Source organism: Watersipora subatra, chromosome 9 (genome assembly GCF_963576615.1).
Source record: "Watersipora subatra chromosome 9, tzWatSuba1.1, whole genome shotgun sequence".
Lineage (NCBI taxonomy): Eukaryota > Metazoa > Bryozoa > Gymnolaemata > Cheilostomatida > Watersiporidae > Watersipora > Watersipora subatra.
This window is the reverse complement of record NC_088716.1, coordinates 8652736-8669670: the sequence shown is the minus strand read 5'-3', so window position 1 is coordinate 8669670 and position 16935 is coordinate 8652736. Positions and strand designations below refer to the sequence as shown.

The 16935-nt window shown below is 36.6% G+C and overlaps 1 protein-coding gene across 4 annotated transcripts; it reads left to right on the top strand.

The window, feature by feature from the left end:
- The first annotated feature begins 499 nt into the window (after positions 1–499).
- Positions 500–16878, top strand: LOC137404509 (baculoviral IAP repeat-containing protein 7-like). 4 transcript variants are annotated; one of them, XM_068090738.1, is made up of 11 exons: positions 500–642; positions 3997–4132; positions 4225–4512; positions 5345–5419; positions 5599–5848; positions 7568–7704; positions 10239–10373; positions 12441–12515; positions 13022–13106; positions 14582–14690; positions 16378–16877. In XM_068090738.1, the coding sequence occupies exons 2-11, from the start codon at positions 3997–3999 to the stop codon at positions 16504–16506; spliced, it is 1419 nt and encodes a 472-aa protein (XP_067946839.1). In that variant the 5' UTR covers positions 500–642; the 3' UTR covers positions 16507–16877. The 4 variants fall into 4 exon arrangements, with proteins under 4 accessions (XP_067946839.1, XP_067946840.1, XP_067946838.1 ...); XM_068090739.1 differs by having other exon boundaries at positions 546–727; positions 14585–14690; positions 16378–16878; XM_068090737.1 differs by having other exon boundaries at positions 547–869.
- The last annotated feature ends 57 nt before the right edge of the window (positions 16879–16935 follow it).

Below are 16935 nucleotides of genomic sequence, written 5' to 3'. Positions count from 1 at the left end.
ATTTAATTACAATACAACTACTAAGCTTGTATTATCAGTATGAAATGTTATACTATAATACACATGTTACGCGGCTCCCAAAAATCTTGCAACTTGAAAATTTGGCTCTTTGAGATAAAACTTTGCCTACCCCTGACCTAGAAGAACTAGGTCAAGAACAGGAAATAACATCAGCTAAAGCTGTGATAGACCGATAATAATAAAAATGTTTTATCTTTTTGATTTGTATATACCAATGATATACAGCCCCCCAGTAAACTTTTGAACGACGGCAAGTTATCTATGGCGACATCAGAAGCGGGTATTTCCGCGATTGATTGGAAAAAGTAAAACCCTTTAATATAGCTTGCTTTCTATCGAAGTGTAGGCTATTACATACGCCTAAACCGTCGTCGAATCCGCATGACGTAATCTCACAGACTTTGCGCTTCGCATTCGTTTATTATTCACTATTCGTTTATATACATGTATTCGCAACATTTGTTCACAATCTGGAGAATCGCCCTTGAACCGTTTCGTAGAACAATTAATTTTCGTTCCATTTTTTAACTCGGAGGCTTCTTTTCCCAGATTAGGAATCAATATTTATCTTGTAAACTTCCATGAGCTGTAGAGTTATGCTAGATAAAACCGGTTACTCAGGTAGCTATAACATAAAATTGTTTTGAAACGCTGTATTAGAACTGTTAGTAGACGAAGTCTGCTACAAACAATATCATCGCTTTGGGTATGCACTCTGTGGGAGTTTGTTTGTTATTATTCCATTTGTGGCCACTTATAACGAATGGACGCATTGGCATCAACGATATTGTTTCTTTGAAACATAGATTTGGGAAATTTGTCGGCTACGCTGTTGTTGTTTAAATGTGGTTAAGTCAGAGTCTTACTATAATTAAAGTATACTTGATATATACATTTAGGTTTTACACAACATTAGTCTTCACAAGGTCTATTTGCGGAGTTTATTGCAGTTTTTGAATTTTTATTATTCGCGCCTGACGCGCAGTTTATCAAATCATAAACGTAAGGCTCAAATGTGAACATGCCAATATATAGTTTTATCACTTGTCTTCCTTTGGGATATAAGCAGGCATGCCAACCCAAGAGTGGGGCAATGCTTGAGATTTGGTTTAGGGGTAATTGGTGCATCAATGATAGTATAAATAAAATTGTGGAAATTTGGGCAAAAATCTCACACATTTCTCATGCATTTTAATTTTTTCTTTAGTGTGATTGCGTGAGTCTCGCGCCCAATGCGTGAGAGTTGGCAGGCCTGGATATAAGTAATTCAGACCAGTATCGTCATATTTTTGCCTCAGCTATGCTAATTTTCGGCTTTATATCCTGACCAAAATAAAAATTGTTTTTAAATTTGTTTGCTTCGGAAAAAAAAGTTTTCCAAGTACAAACCCTTTTAGACTGTTGTCTAAACTCACTTACCGTAACTTCTGCAGATATGCATGCTATTGATGTAGGACTAAAGTGGCCAAATTCTATTCCTCAATCGTTCAGCCATGTCTTTTGTCACTACTTCTTTTCATTGGTTCTCATTTTCCTTGATAACCATCCTATCTGCTGTTGAATGTCAATATTTTAAAGCTGTAAATTTATGATAATTTTGGTTTTAGTTTATTTTTTGATTGTGTTGTAATGAAACTTTGAAATTACAGTTTACTATTTTAGTTAATTATTTTTACATATGTTCTGTTATCTTTAGTAATGCCTTAGTTTTAGTTCATTTGATCAACTTTTATCTTGTAATTCAGTAGATTCTATCATTTCTCAGTCTCCGTTTTTTCTATTAGCTGAGATGCTAATCTTATCACCCAAAGATTATTAGACTGTGGACCAAGCTATAGCAATATACGTATATATACTTTTTCATGCATGGTGTTATAGAATCATCATTAGTTAGGACATGGTGCTAATGTGCAGCTCCAAACCATTGCTAATTCATGTATCTGTCAACCAAGAGCTTTGCTACAAATGAATTTGGATAAGCAAAACTTGGCCATAATGATGAAGTAATGATGAAGAGAGTAAACTGATGAGTGAAAAATAGTATTCAAAACTGGTGATCTAGATGCTGGCAGTATGACAAATTTGAGCAGGGATTCTAAATAAACTTTCCAAAATCTTATAATAAAATGTAACGGCCTCTTCTTGTGCATTTGTTTTCTGGGTAAACTATGAGCTTCAACACTCTTTCGTACTCTCTGAATGTCTCTTAAAAGCTGTAAAGGTTGTAAACAAAGGAATTCCTATAACATTTTATTTGCTGACAGGTAATCTATTCTCATTTGTTACTGTTGTTAGCATTCAAAGCATAACACCTCAATTTGCTGTCATGAAATTTTTAATGGTTGTTTTATTTTGTTATGGTCGAAGCATTTGGCTTTAAACTGAATAGTTGTTAGTATTATAGGATACTTTTAATATTTACTCAGTTATAGTTTCATTGTCTTGCTGACTTTTACTCTCACGTAAGTTGCGACTTCACCATTGCCAGTCTTAGGAGGTTTTAACTAGTTCTCAATTTTATCGTTGTCTAATAGTATTGTACATGTATAGTACTGTAGGATGCTAATAATACTATTAATGATAGTACTATGCAGTACTATTAGTACTAACATTAGTACTGTACAGTACTATTAGTACTGTACAGTACTATTAGTACTAATAGTACTAGTGGAACTAATAGTATTGTATAGTACAAATATTAGCACCATACAGTACTATTAGTACTGGATAATACTATTAGTGATGTGTAGTACTAGACATCACCGAGTTCAAGGCATAGTGTTTCTTTGTACATTATAACATCTTGCGATTTTACACTAAAAATTTTTACAATGAGAACACTAACATCAGTAACAGGATACTCTAAATTGGGGATTCATCGGCACAATTCAGTGTGTCTCATATAAATGTTGGTATCATGCTGTGGTATGAGTATCAATACGTACAACAGTAATGAGTCTCCATCTGCATTTACATAGTGAATTATTCATTCACATAGGCTGAGACATTGTATGGATATAATCATGTAAGGACAATATGACAGGTTGTTCACTACAGTCTGCTGTATATTAATCTCCTAACCCTTTATGATCTGTGTCAATGCTCTTTATGCACTTCAACAAGTTGAAGTTATTGTAGTTGGTTAACGCTCTACTTCGCGATACTCATGAAAGCAGGGTTGGAAAAATCATGATTTTCCTTCGAGAATATTGAAAAAATTGGATCTTTTAGATTCATTTTAATTTTATCGAAAGTTTTCTCAGATGTTTATGATTTTTTGGTAAAGCCGATTTTGTCACCCATTTTTACTCATGTAAGTTGTCTGTGTAGTGTATAGCACATGAGAATGCTAGTGAACCTACTTTTTAGTATTAGTGGCTTGCATGGTTTAATTTGACCACATCTTATGTTTCTTGCATTGAACAGTCATATATTGTTATAATGTGTAAACTACATGTAAGTTAGTGGAGTAGAGCAACTAGCAGTTTTACACAAATTACGATTGAGAGATGAAGACATAAAAAGTCAGTGAGGCAACAACTGTACCGGTTACAGTTGTTGCCTCATAATTAATCCTGCTTTGAGGTTTACTAAGTAATTTCCTAATAATCCTAATTTCAAAGCTTTTTCTGTGACATTGTACTACACATGCTGTCTGATATCTCTATCACACTTTCTGATTTATGATAGAGGAGTATGTACAGATTTGTTCATGCACATCAAAACATTATCGTTTGCCAGGAAACACAGATTTTTGAAAATTTATGAAAGAAATTTAGAAACCACAATTTTTTTCTTGAAAAAAATTGTGGTTTCTAAAAATTCATGATTTAAACATGAATTTTTTTCTTGAAAAAAAATTCATGTTTAAATCATTCAATTTTTTTATGCCAACCATGTGTGAAAGTACTAACTTAACTTATTATGCATCATACAGTGTGGACAGTGCCACTGTAGTTTTGTGGTTCTTTTCAGATGCCGGTTTCTAATTATGATGGTCTTAACGATGAGCAGCGAAGATCTGCTGCAGCATACGTGCCAGGCTATGATTGGATACCAGGTCGATTTGGTCCTCCACCGGGCATTCCCAAAGAACGCAAGACTGAATTCGGTATGTAACGGAGTTTGGAGGTTTTACTTCCATTAGCTGTGTGTTTACTTCAACATTGAATGGTGCAAATGTGATATTGTGTTATGTTTCAGACTGCATGACGGACAAAGACTACCTATATTCGTTTTTGAGACTTTCGCAAGAAGAAAAGGAATCCCTGATGGTCTCCGAAAAGGATAGACGCAGAACATTTGCCGCTCATTGGCCTATTGAATCCATTGTGAAGGCCAATGACTGCGCTAAGGAAGGATTTTACTTTACCGGCGTCGCAGACAGGGTGCAGTGCTGTTTCTGTGGCGGTATCATCAGAAACTGGGAGAGAGGAGATGTTCCAAAAACTCAACACAAGAACTTCTTCAATTACTGCAAGATGGTACAAAGTAAGTTCTGTTCACAAATCTTTACATGGGTCATAATCTCTTTTAAGCTTTTATTTACATGTAGCTGCAGTGTTTTTTTTACATGCGATGTGGTTGTCAGCTCATTGGCTTGTGGCTGTGCGGTTTCTATGCGGATAGCGGATAGCGCATCAAACATTCCATGAGTAGAATGAATATAGTTCATATTTAGAGAGGTGACGAGCTCTTTGAGTTTGCTATGAGACATTCTGAGAAGTTGATCTGTTTGGATTACCACTCCGTTTCATTCAAAAGCGTGATATCCTGAGGCCATAGGCTTCTAAAGAATTCAGTTAATGTCAGATTTAACCGTTTGAAATGGGTTATAAATGCTTTGATTACTACTCAGACCAAATTGTATCTGAGTTTCTATATGAAAGCGTTTGTCTTCTTTGATATCCAAGACTCTAATTTTAACATACATTGTAGTTGTTCGCTCTACACCTTTTTAGTATATTTACTAGTATGTTAGGTTAGTAGAAACTTTGATACTCACCTGCAATATATGGTAGCATTTCACTGTGCAGCCGTGGTGTAGTGGGTAGTGCTCTGAACTGTAAAGCAGCAGGTCAGTGGTTCAAGCCTTGCGACAGGAATCGGCAATGCGACAATGAAATGGTTAATTCAAGCAATTGGAGATAATATGACATGTGGGACCTGCTGACTGTGAAATAATGTTATATGATCTTGAAAAGCTATGAAGTCTCATACAGTATTTGTACAATGTTGAGAACTGGGCTGGTTTCTACTCAGCCAAGAAGCACACAGCTCTATCAGGTGGAATTCATATCAGGCAGTATATTAAACTTTTTAGATAAGCCGTGTGGAAACATACCACTTCACGCTTTCGGGGTTCCCGCCGAGCTTCAGAATGCACACGATCCTAACAGTAAGTTAATTTAAATACAAATACGACAGCTAAATATGTCTGATATGTTGAAATTTACTGAAAGTTATGAACTGTTGAAAACCGTGTTGAATTAACCAAAATATAAAATTCTTCAACCTTGTAGGGTTTCTTATTAAACTGCCCATTAGACAAATCAAACACATTATGGTCTTCTCTAGTTGTTTTGACTCGAGGGGCTAGTGACCTAAATATCAGCACTATGAGAGCTCAACATCCGCGGCTCAGTGTGTACAGCAGACGACGAGAGACATACCAAACGTATCCTGAAAACAGTAATGTTGATGCAAACGAGCTTTGTGAAGCTGGCTTTTTCTATGAAGGCGTCGGAGACAAAGTGAAGTGTTTCTGGTGTGATGGAGCTCTTGAGATGTGGAGCAGGGGAGACGATCCTTGGATTGAGCATGCTAAGTAAGAGCTCTGTTACTGTCTAGTAGGAAGATGATGTAGCTAAGGGTTTGTTTTTAAGTGTATGCTTCGACTACTGTATAGTAATTGTTGCCTTTGCCTTATTTTTATTGTCCTAGTATCTATTTGGAAAGGTTTGTTAAATAACAGAAATTTTGCTTATAAGATATTCATAAGCATATTCATAATTCACAATTAATATTAATATTAATAATTATTAATGTTCATAATTCATAATTATATATATTCATAATTCACCCCAAGGAAGCAAGCACAGCTGTTAGATATGCTCAATGCTAAAAACTCATGAGTTTTTAATTCGTCTAAAATCTGATTGATTTGGGATTTTGAGAAAAGAATTTTGGTTACACATCAGCTAGGTTTGAGCTGTGATTTTATTCTCTAAATTCAATAGATTTAGGCATTTCTGGTGCATTCACTCTACTAATCACTATAAATACCGTTTGTTGAGTGAGATTGTCTTCAGCTCGATTCACTACTGCTGAAGGAGACATTACTCCAGCACCTGGTGCATGGCTTTCCTTAGTTTATCTCTGGATGATTTTTCCCTGCTTTGTGACACAATTCCTCGCACCTTTAACACGTACAAAGGAAACTCAATTATAGCAATTTACAAATGAACAGTTCATGGAACTAGTTTATGTGTATTGCAAAAGCTTTACAAACGACCTAGATGAATAAAAAAACTTCTCTCCAATTGTGCTAAGGTAACAGGAATCAGCAAATACAAGAAATGTGTATACCATTGTCTGGTTACTTTTTAGTGCGTTATTATTCTTCTCACTTGAGTTGAGGTTAAGTTGAGTTTGAGTTGAGCTTGAGTTTAATGTGGGCTCGACTTGAGTTGTACTTGGAGTGCAAGTCAAGTTTGAGTTCAAGCTGAGTTTGAGTTCAAGTCGAGTTTGAGTTGATTTGTATTTGAGTTGACTTTTCAACTACTTTCAGATGCCTTATCCACTTTCAGCTATTCACTTGTCATTTTTAATACCATTCCTCTCACTGCCATCTGATTCAGTCATCCAGAATCATCTACAAAACCCTAAAGCTTTCGAATCTTTGTTCTGACTAATTTTAGGGATAGTAAGGCTAATTTACCTGGCGCTTGGGGTTTTTAACAAACTTCCAATTCCAGTTTGTGGGATTTCCATGCTTTACTAGGCATTCATGTCTATTAATCTTGCTTATATGTACAATGTACAATACATCTATACTGATTGAGGGATAGTTGCTAGGAGCACCTTAGGATTGCTATGAAGACAGCTATGTTCCAGTTCAATGACATCCTATAAAGTGTTTATCCAGTGTAACGCTATGCCTGCTTTCATCAATCTCACCAGCGATCTCATTCATTCTCATTCTCAATGACCATGAATAAAATGTGTAATTTGCACTCGTATGGCGTGGCATTCTCTTAATTTGCACTCGTATGGCGTGGCATTCTCTAGGCAGTGCTCTTTTGCTACAACGGATGGGCTGGCTAACTTGCCTTGATGAGGTGACATGTGGTAGGCAGTACTCTCAAGGGCTAGAATTCATAGCATTGGGTGTCCTACATTTATGCCAAAATACAGAGGAGTTTTATTCCATTTCTGCTCGACAAGTTTTTGTGTGTCTTTTGATTTATTTTTGGTACACCTCAATTTATTATGGCTACCAGAGTAAAACTACTCACATTTTTAAAGTACCTGCCATTTTCTGTAGGTGGTATCCAGGATGCACTTTCGTACAACAGTCTAAAGGAATCGATTTCATCAAAGAACAGAGGTTGCTAATGTCACCAGACCAAATCGCAACTGCTGACACCTTATCGTACAACCAAGGCAACACATCATTTTTAGGTAAGTTCTGGTTTTTCCGTGATGTAGTGCTCGTCAACCCCAACCATCACTATGACACGCAGTGTGTTCCCGAATCAATACGCGGTCGGAAATTCCAAGCTATTGAGTTGAACTAATCACTGGATAAGCATTGAGTTCAGTTCATAGAGCCGCAGCTGTGCTTGGCTGCCTCTTAATTGCTTATAGTTATTCATGAAAGCTCATTTCACTGCATTCACAATTTCACATATGCACTAGGTATCCACTTATTAAAATGAAGTTGCATCAATGCTCTCTATTTCATATATGAGAAATGGGTCATAGTAACTTGGCTTGCTTTTTAAGCTTTTGCGTATTATGACCTCACTAGATGTTGAGAACTTTTTACATTTTCTCTTTTACAGTATGTATTGCTATTCTTTATTCATTAGTTGGCTATTATTCACGTATGAAATTACAGAAGGTTGAATCAGTCTTTGCCTGGCTTCCTGGCATAGTAAACCCATGCTAAGTACTTGCTAGTTACTAGTTTGGCAGTGTTCCAGGATCTAAAGCTATGCACAGGATGTGAGATATAATTATAGCTAACAAGCCAAGGGACTGATTACTTTATAAGATGCTAATATGTATAATAAACAGACATGTCTGTCTACTGAAGCACTAGTGTTTCCTGACAGCCTGATAGAGCCTCAATTAGTTGCCTTAAAAAAACTCACTGGTTTAGTGTAGAATTTGTATAGACATGTGAATATGTGTGTTTCCACTATAATAACGTAGTATATTACGCTGGTGCTATGGTGTAGGGGGTGTACATGGGTGCATACTAGTTAGCAAGTTATGAGCTGAGAGTGTTCAGCGTTTAATAAAACACTTGATTTCAATTGGTCGTTCCACTTAAAGTACCTTTTCTCACATTGTGAATTACGTAGAGGAACAACTGTTTAGCATATTTAAAGAGCAGACAACACCAGAACTTGGCACACGGACATGTGTAGTTATCAGCGCCATGTAACTGTTGTTGTATTAAAAAGTTGGACAGACTTTCCTTCCTCTAGTCAGTATGTCTTTCCATATTCAGTGCAGAATACATGAGTACAGGTCACGAGTTATGCGTGTAGCACATATATTCATTCTCTGTCAGCCGTTATATCTGAAGAGTTGCCCCCTCATGAACTGTAACAGTTAATATATCTATCACTCATAGACTAACATGTGAATAGATGCTCAAATTCCACACCAAGAAAACGATACCGTATGGATTTGCATAAGGATTGCTGGCAGCTGTTGCCTCTTTAGCAGAACTCCATGAAACTGTTAGCAGTGACGACCTCACTCATAGAATATCTCAGTTTTTTGCTGCAATGACCTCTCTAACAGAACAATCCTCAACTGTTGATGACAATGACCTCTCTAACAGAACAATCCTTAACTGTTGATGACAATGACCTCTCTAACAGAACAATCCTCAACTCTTCATAGCAGTGGGCTCTCTAAAGCTTCACACCAGCCAATTTGCAGAGTTTTTGTGGCTGATTTCTGAACAATTTTCTGGGAGTGATGGATCAAATTTTTTTCTGTTTACACTAAGATGAGTTTGGACCGAGAGTGCGGGATTTTGCCATTTCTGATTTGCAGGGTCAGATAACTTTAGCTAATGTATTTTTAGTGAGTCAAGACTTTCATTTTGTTGAGTGTTTCTTACGAAGTTTCTCGCGGATGTTTTAGCAAGTTTATGGATTATTTTGCACAGGCCAGCTCTTCACTAGTAATTAGGAAGACGATCTAATAATGGGATAGCCATAAGAGGATCATTTGCTAATCTCCTTCAATTATTGTAGCTGTGGCATAATAATTGAAGCAGATGCTTCAATTATTATGCCATTGCTATAATAATTGAACGCAAACAATAATTCTGTTGATAACACTCTGAAGGGTGTTATCAACAGAATTATTACTCGTGTTTAAAGCCTATGACAAAAAACCTGCTTAAATGCGAAAACAAATACAGCGTTTAAAGGCAATGTGCTATTTGTTGTAAAGAGCAATTTCATTGGCTACTAAATTTGAAAATCGGCCTAGAATCATGATAAAATTTTTCTCTTGGCAAAATCGGTCTCGGGCTCATTTGCTTTTATCACATGATACGATCTCGGTCAGTTGGCAAATCGTCCAGATAATCGACAGGAAATCAGCTGGTGTGAATGCAACTTAACAGAACACAATCTCGACTAATGACAGCAATGACCTCTCTAATGGAAGACTACTTGACTGTTGACAGCAATGACCTCTCTAATGGAAGACTACTTGACTGTTGACAACAATGACCTCTCTAATGGAAGACAACTTGACTGTTGACAGCAATGACCTCTCTAATGGAATACTACTTGACTGTTGACAGCGATGACTTCTCTAATGAAAGACCACTGTTGGCAGCAATGACCTCTGACAGAATGCGGTTGTGCTGAAGATTGCAATAACTTCAGAGCATTTGCATTTGTCTGAAATTTATCACCAGGAACTCTGTGCCAACTGGTTTTATACAAATGATTTTATAGAAGTGCTGGCAGCTGTAGAACCCGAGTCTCGCAGCGTCCAGACCCTCGAGGTTTCTGAGCATTATGGCTTCAAACTCTGTGTTTCTATGGGCTATGAGAAGTCTCTAGTTGAACAGGTGTATGAAGCCAACCTAAGTAAGTTCATTATTATGTTTGACCTAGATTGAATTTCTGTAGTTTGTAGCTAATGATTGTTTTACCTAGATCAATGATATACAGCCCCCCAAGGATAGGCGACGGCTATCATATGGGTGGGGCTTAATGATCGAGCTCTGTTAGGATTGTGTTAGCCTGGGTTTCGGAGCTAACACAATTCTCGCGGGGTGGTCGCGTTGCCTTGTTAGGTTTTGGAAAACACAACTCACTGTTACCGTGTCATTAGCTCATTCAGTCAGTAGGCCCCGCGGTTCACAATAGCAAACCTAGAATTTCTACAATGTAGGGGTAACACCTAACTTAAAAAAGGGATCCATGGAAAATAAAACATTTTAAATTATCTACTTTTACTAATTTTGAAGTAGGTAGGTGTCGTAGTATATGCTTAAAGTTGAATATAATTTACCCAAATCACCCGAACAACGGCCTTTTTTTCCTAGTTTAGTTTTTGATTAATATTTTGCCACCCCTAATATAAAATGACAAAGTCTTTCATCGTTGTCACATTGTTTTACCTGGCCAATAAGATGGGACAGCAGGCAAAGCTGTGGAATGTAGTTTTCATACTCAAAATCTAACTGTAAAACCGAATTTGGGCTATTTTACAATTGCGGCTATTAATATCATGAATGCTTGTGAATGGCAACCGACTGATCATAATGGTGACAATATTGGGATACTATATTTATTTGAGAACAAAATGGAACCAACAGATCAGTAAAATAACCACTATTGTTCATAATATTTGTAAATTCACAAGGGGCTTTATTCAGCATATTTGTTTGTTCGGGTGCAGTGTTCGGGTTCATCCCAACAGAGCTCGAACATTTAGCCCCGCCCACATGATGCCCGTTGCCTATCCTTGGGGGGTGGGGGCTGTATATCATTGCCCAGATCAAATTTCTGTAGTTTGTAGCTAATGACTGTTTGACATAGATTAAGTTTCTGTACTGTAGTTTATAACCGAAGATATTTTGACCTAGATTGAGTTTCTGTAGTTTATTACTGAAGATATTTTGACCTAGATCAAGTTTCTCTGCTGAATAACTGAAGATTGTTTGACCCAGATCATGTTTCACTAGTTTGTAACTGATTATAGTCTCACCTAGATCAAGCGCCAGTAGCTTGTGACGCTCTTTCTCGACAGTTTCAATTCAGCTTAATTCCTTGCTATGTTAGTCAGTTCGAACTAATATTTAAAGAAGGCTTGTTGTTTTCAATTCAAACTTAAATAACAGCAGTAAATGAAGCTTCAATTCATTTCTAAATCTTAAAACAGCATATTTTTGTTTTAAGCTGCAATATTTTTGGAAAATAGGAGGTAGAATTGAACTATTACCGAATTGGCAAGAGACTATTTTATTAATATATAAATAAACTAGCGGAATTCTCGGCATTGCATGCGTAATAAAAAGGTTTTTGCATAGAAATTGATTTTTAATTGGCTAAGTTTCTTTACCTAACGAATGTGAGTAACTTAAGCTAGTCTAAATCCTTACTATAACAAGAGCCGTATTCGTCCCTCTGAAACCAGGGTTAGAAAAATGATCTAGTCATGATCTCCACGATCTTCTCTCTAATCATGATCTACAAGCGTGCCAACTGAAACGTGAGTGTTTCAACCAATCAGCATTAAAGATTGGCAGGTGTAATAAGTATGTAAGTAATTATTCTACAGTATGGTCAGCTGGAAATTTTGAGTAGTGTATAGTACGCCTGTCTCAAGAACTGGACGTTCAGAGCTCAATTTCGATTTTAGTTCAGATTTTTTGTTCCAATAACTTGATCGTTATAATTGGACACACGAACAACAAACAAACACTGAGATATATATTTATATATATGTAGGTGAAATCGCGCAGTTAAAATGTGCTCGTACATGTACAGGGAGGTACATATGAAAGGACATTCAATCTTCCTATCAGTTATAGTGACACTGTAGCATTGACATAAATTATTCATTTGAGATTCAATCATGGCTAGAATCTCATCAGTGTTACCAAAGAATATCCATGCTGACACTTTGCATCTTTGTTTCAATCACAGATGAAGAGTTCTTAGACTATGGATATCTGATATCTCTTATTCAGGAGCTGGAAGAGGGGAATACAGCTTCTCTTGGTTAGTAGCTACATGTTATTTCTGTACAACATTGAATAAGATCGTTTACTTGCATTGAGATACGCCAGATGCTAACAGACATTAATTTATGGTGACCATTGACCTGATGTATCTGTTGGTGTGCAAGCAATAAAAACTTGATTTTCTAGCAAATGCTAGTACCTCAATATCTGTCCTAATTCTATCTTCAAGTTGGCTTTTCCCCCGAAGATGGAAATAATACACAGGGAGTTGTCTTCTTTATAGTGTTTTCAAAAGCTGACATACCGCATCATTTCCTGACATTTTAGAGGATGTGACACCTTTGAAGCCTTGTACAAAGATTCCAAAGCTAGTTATTTCAGGTTTTAGTTGTTGGTGTTTGATGGAGCATTCAATCAATTGTATGCTTTATAAAAAATGTTGTTCCCCGAGGTGATGACTTCACCTGCCCTACAATTGTATTTAATAAACTAGCCAGCACGAAACTTGTAGCTTTGTCTTTAGCCAAATCTTGTTTTATGTAGAAGATCGTAAAAAGAAAGCATTGAAAAGGAAAGAGCAGAGGGAACAGCCATCCACTCAGCCAACTGCCTCGGGAGGGTCAGCCAGGTTAGAATAGCAATATGTCTGGAGCAAGACTGTTATAGTAAAACATTATTAATATCGTGCTTGTTTTACTCACATAACGATGGTTATGGGAATATTACCTAGTGATAATTAGAATTGTCTTCAAAACAAATATGCATTGCGCTCTACTGTGTTAAAGAATTTAACTATGACGAGGTGAAGCAATCTGTTGACATGTTATGTAGCAGACACTTTTACATACGCAGTAATCCCTCTTTTATTATGACTAATTGGAACAGGTGCCCCCTCCGAAAAGTGTAAACTCTGGAAATAGAAACTAACAAACTCGTATCTAATACATTTTGTTAAGTAGCTTTTTTCTTAGGTTCATTAGATAATTTTGGGGGCGTTTAAGATGTATGGTGGTAACAGGAAAACAGTGATCTGCTATGACTGTTATCAAATTAATACTCGTTGAGGGATCCGCCGGGCTAGAACACGAGGGAGATCTATGTATTTTAGTTGTTGGATTATTTTCTTCAATTTTTTAAAGCTTAGTTTCACTGTGCAAAATACAGAAGCCGTGAAGTAGTGAGGAATTATTGTAATCAACAATTTTCAAAGCCTTTTTATATCTCATGAAAGAGTGCGCACAGCTTGAAAATATTTACAGTTTCAACAGGGTGGTGGTGAATGTGTACCCCCGAGCGCTATTGTTTACAAAATGTTAGTCTGAGTTCCTTAATACCTTTACCCATTATGATATAAATGCAAAAACCTCTGGCAGCAAAGCTGTGATAAGGTAATAATGGTATAGAATTAGATAGAATAGCAATGGTGATATGTAACTTGAAGGGTAAACTATATTAGTTACCAGTTAAGACTAATTACTCTAATTTGATTGTATATATTCAACATGAACCAGAGGAACATCAAACAAAGCATGCTGGGTAGAAAGGAAAAATGACTTGCTCGTACAACTTCTAACATGAAAATACTAAATTATTCAATAACATCTCCAGCATATCATGACACTCTGCCAATTTTTTACACATGTGACATAATATAAATTACCAAAGGATGTTCTTATCTGTCTTCACAATAATATAACTACATTCATGAGCATAACACAGAAGGTCATCTATCAGTTGCCACAATATCATTATATGTATGATTGGTATGCTGCCAATTCCTTTCGTAGCTGTCATAAAAATAGCACCCGGCTAAAGACTAGATAGCACCCTGAGACTATATATTTTTAAGTTGGTGGCAAAACATGATTGGCCAGTTTACCAAGATATAAGAAGACCTTCAAATAGCCTCAAGTGTGTGATTGTAGGTGAACGACTGCTGCGTAATACACTGTTATGAACTCATTTCACATGACCGTGGGTCAATAAAACTGTGAAAAGAACCCTTACAATTGAAACGATAGCCATGGTTCCTCAGGGAATGCAAGTCTCTCTTATGTTTAGACATTTTATAGTGGATGTTCATCGATTGTCTCTACATTGCAGCAGAACAAGAGTAAATGTGGCAGATTTGGTGAGCACCCAAGATCTGACAGATGAGGAAATGAAAAAGTTGGTGAAGGCTGTCGAATGCAAGAAATGCAAAAGTAGAACTGTAAGTTATGGCAACTCCCTACATGACATAGCCTTTGCTGCCTCATTTAAAGTGATCTGTATCAAATTTGCTATGATACTCATTAGCCTCAGCCTTTGTTACATTTTTATGGTAACCAGGCTATGGCATATCTTTTATTGCATATCGCATGATGCAATCTTTGATTGCATCATGTTAGTAACCAGTGGTTATTCTCTTGATTCGTCTGAAGCTACTTCTGCCATCATATAAACTTACAGTAATACGCGATGTTCAGTCTAGGATCGCTAGGAGTTGCCCTCTCTATATTTTGATAACTCTTAAGATGTATGCTTTGTCACTCCACCACCTCTTGTTACAACTACGAGTTCGAATCCCATACAATGTAATCTGTCTCCCCCAAACTCCAATCATGGTTTTAATGGACCATGCTTTGAATGGATTTGGAGTTTCTTCCACTCTGAATCATAAAAACGGTAAAATCTAAACGGATTTAATGCTATTTGGCTTTGCGAAATTTGTGTGAACGTATTCGCTGTGTTACTGCTATTCGATGTCCCAGAAACACTCACCGTAGATGGATTTGAAATGATACCCAGTTGAAGTCTCCTCAGTTGAGGTTAAAAAATCAGCGCATTTCATCACACTACCACGCGGGTATATTATAACTACTATTGAAAACGATAGGTTGCTTACATGGCAATGATGAGATAATTACCTTTTTATCTGTTTTAGTAATCTACTCATTAAATAACTGAACCTACTAGATTCCCAATGCACTGATGTTGACTTTTTCCAATGCCTAAGTTTTCTAGCATAGAAAATGTTTTTTCACTGAAAGCGAAACCTTTGGAGTTCACGAGACCTTTGAAGTAATAGTTGTATAGCAACTAGTAAATTTTAATGCTGTTTTTTAATATAGATGGATATTAATAACACTAGGTGTGCTACCCGGTGTTGCCCGAGCATTAAAAATCAGCTTATAAACAATGCGAAGTGATGAGAGTTGCCGGCCACTTGTTATTAGCCTGGCAGTTTGCCAATGGAAAATTTTAGTAAGACAACTAATGGCAATCACATTGTTACACAATTACCTGCGTGGTATGCAAAGCCGTTGGGTATGTGCTCTCATATACCGACTCATATTGGCACGCTAACAACTCTGTGGCCTACTTGGTAGGGCATCTGACTGGTGAACAGGAGGGTCCTAGATCAAATCTTCGGCACAGATTTTTTATTCCAAGATTTTAATAGCTGGTGGGACACACATATCCACATACATGTACTTTGAGAAGTATATATATATATATATATAAAATTCTGATCAGGTCTCCTGCAGAATCATTGCAACAAGTGTAGGAAAAATTGAAAAGTGACCTTGACCTGAAAGCGAGTCTATTTTAACAAGTTTTGTTTTGTGTAGTACATCCATTAGTCTTGGAAAGGTCAATAGAGTACAAGTCCGAATCATTGAAACATCAGGGTGCGAAATCGTCGGCAGAGGTCAACTCCAAATCCATTCGAAGCACGGAAACACAATAATTATAGCAAAGATTAGTTGGCACCAAACCAAAGATGTGATAAATATCACAATTTGCATCTCACTGAGCTAGAAATCAGGCTTAGATTTCCTTTCACAAGTACAACTTAGCCACACATCCAACATTCAACAAAACTGTAGTTTAAATTCTACACCAAATCATTGTAGGCCGGGGCTGCGCTCCTACCCTGCGGATGTTTCTGCATTTGTCAGGAGTGTACCAGAGGAGTCCTACCAGCTAGGTGTCCCGCTTGTGACAGCTTTGTGAAGGGTGCATGCAGAACATACCTTAGTTAAGTGTCAGCACAAGGGCATCTTTCTGACAGCTTCATATACCTAATCAGCCAGTCGTATGTCTGTGTTGTTAAGTTGCGAATTAACATTATTACTCTGTATAGTGATTTTGACTAGATGCTAGTATGATCTACTAAGCCTATCTGAAGTTTCGCCATCTGTTCACAATATTTCATCTATTTATTTCAATTAAAGTATTATTTTATCACAAGTACTTCCTTATTTACACCATAGAAAAACTAAGAAAAAAAAGTTTACTAATGTTATAGTAATCATAACATAGTATTTTAATTAAACAGTTCTATTTTTGTATTATGTTAATATTATTTGATGTAGTAGCAAGTGTTATATTACACACATTAGCAAGCTGAATATTACACAAGAATTGATGTTTATTTAGATTTGAAGCTTTTTTGTGTACACTAAATAAAA

Coding starts and splice junctions, on each gene's coding strand:
- LOC137404509 (XM_068090738.1), top strand. CDS start 3,997: ATGCCGGTTTCTAATTATGATGGTCTTAACGATGAGCAGCGAAGATCT. Junction 4,513..5,344: donor TTACTGCAAGATGGTACAAA/GTAAGTTCTGTT, acceptor TAAACTTTTTAG/ATAAGCCGTGTGGAAACATA. Junction 12,516..13,021: donor GGGGAATACAGCTTCTCTTG/GTTAGTAGCTAC, acceptor TGTTTTATGTAG/AAGATCGTAAAAAGAAAGCA.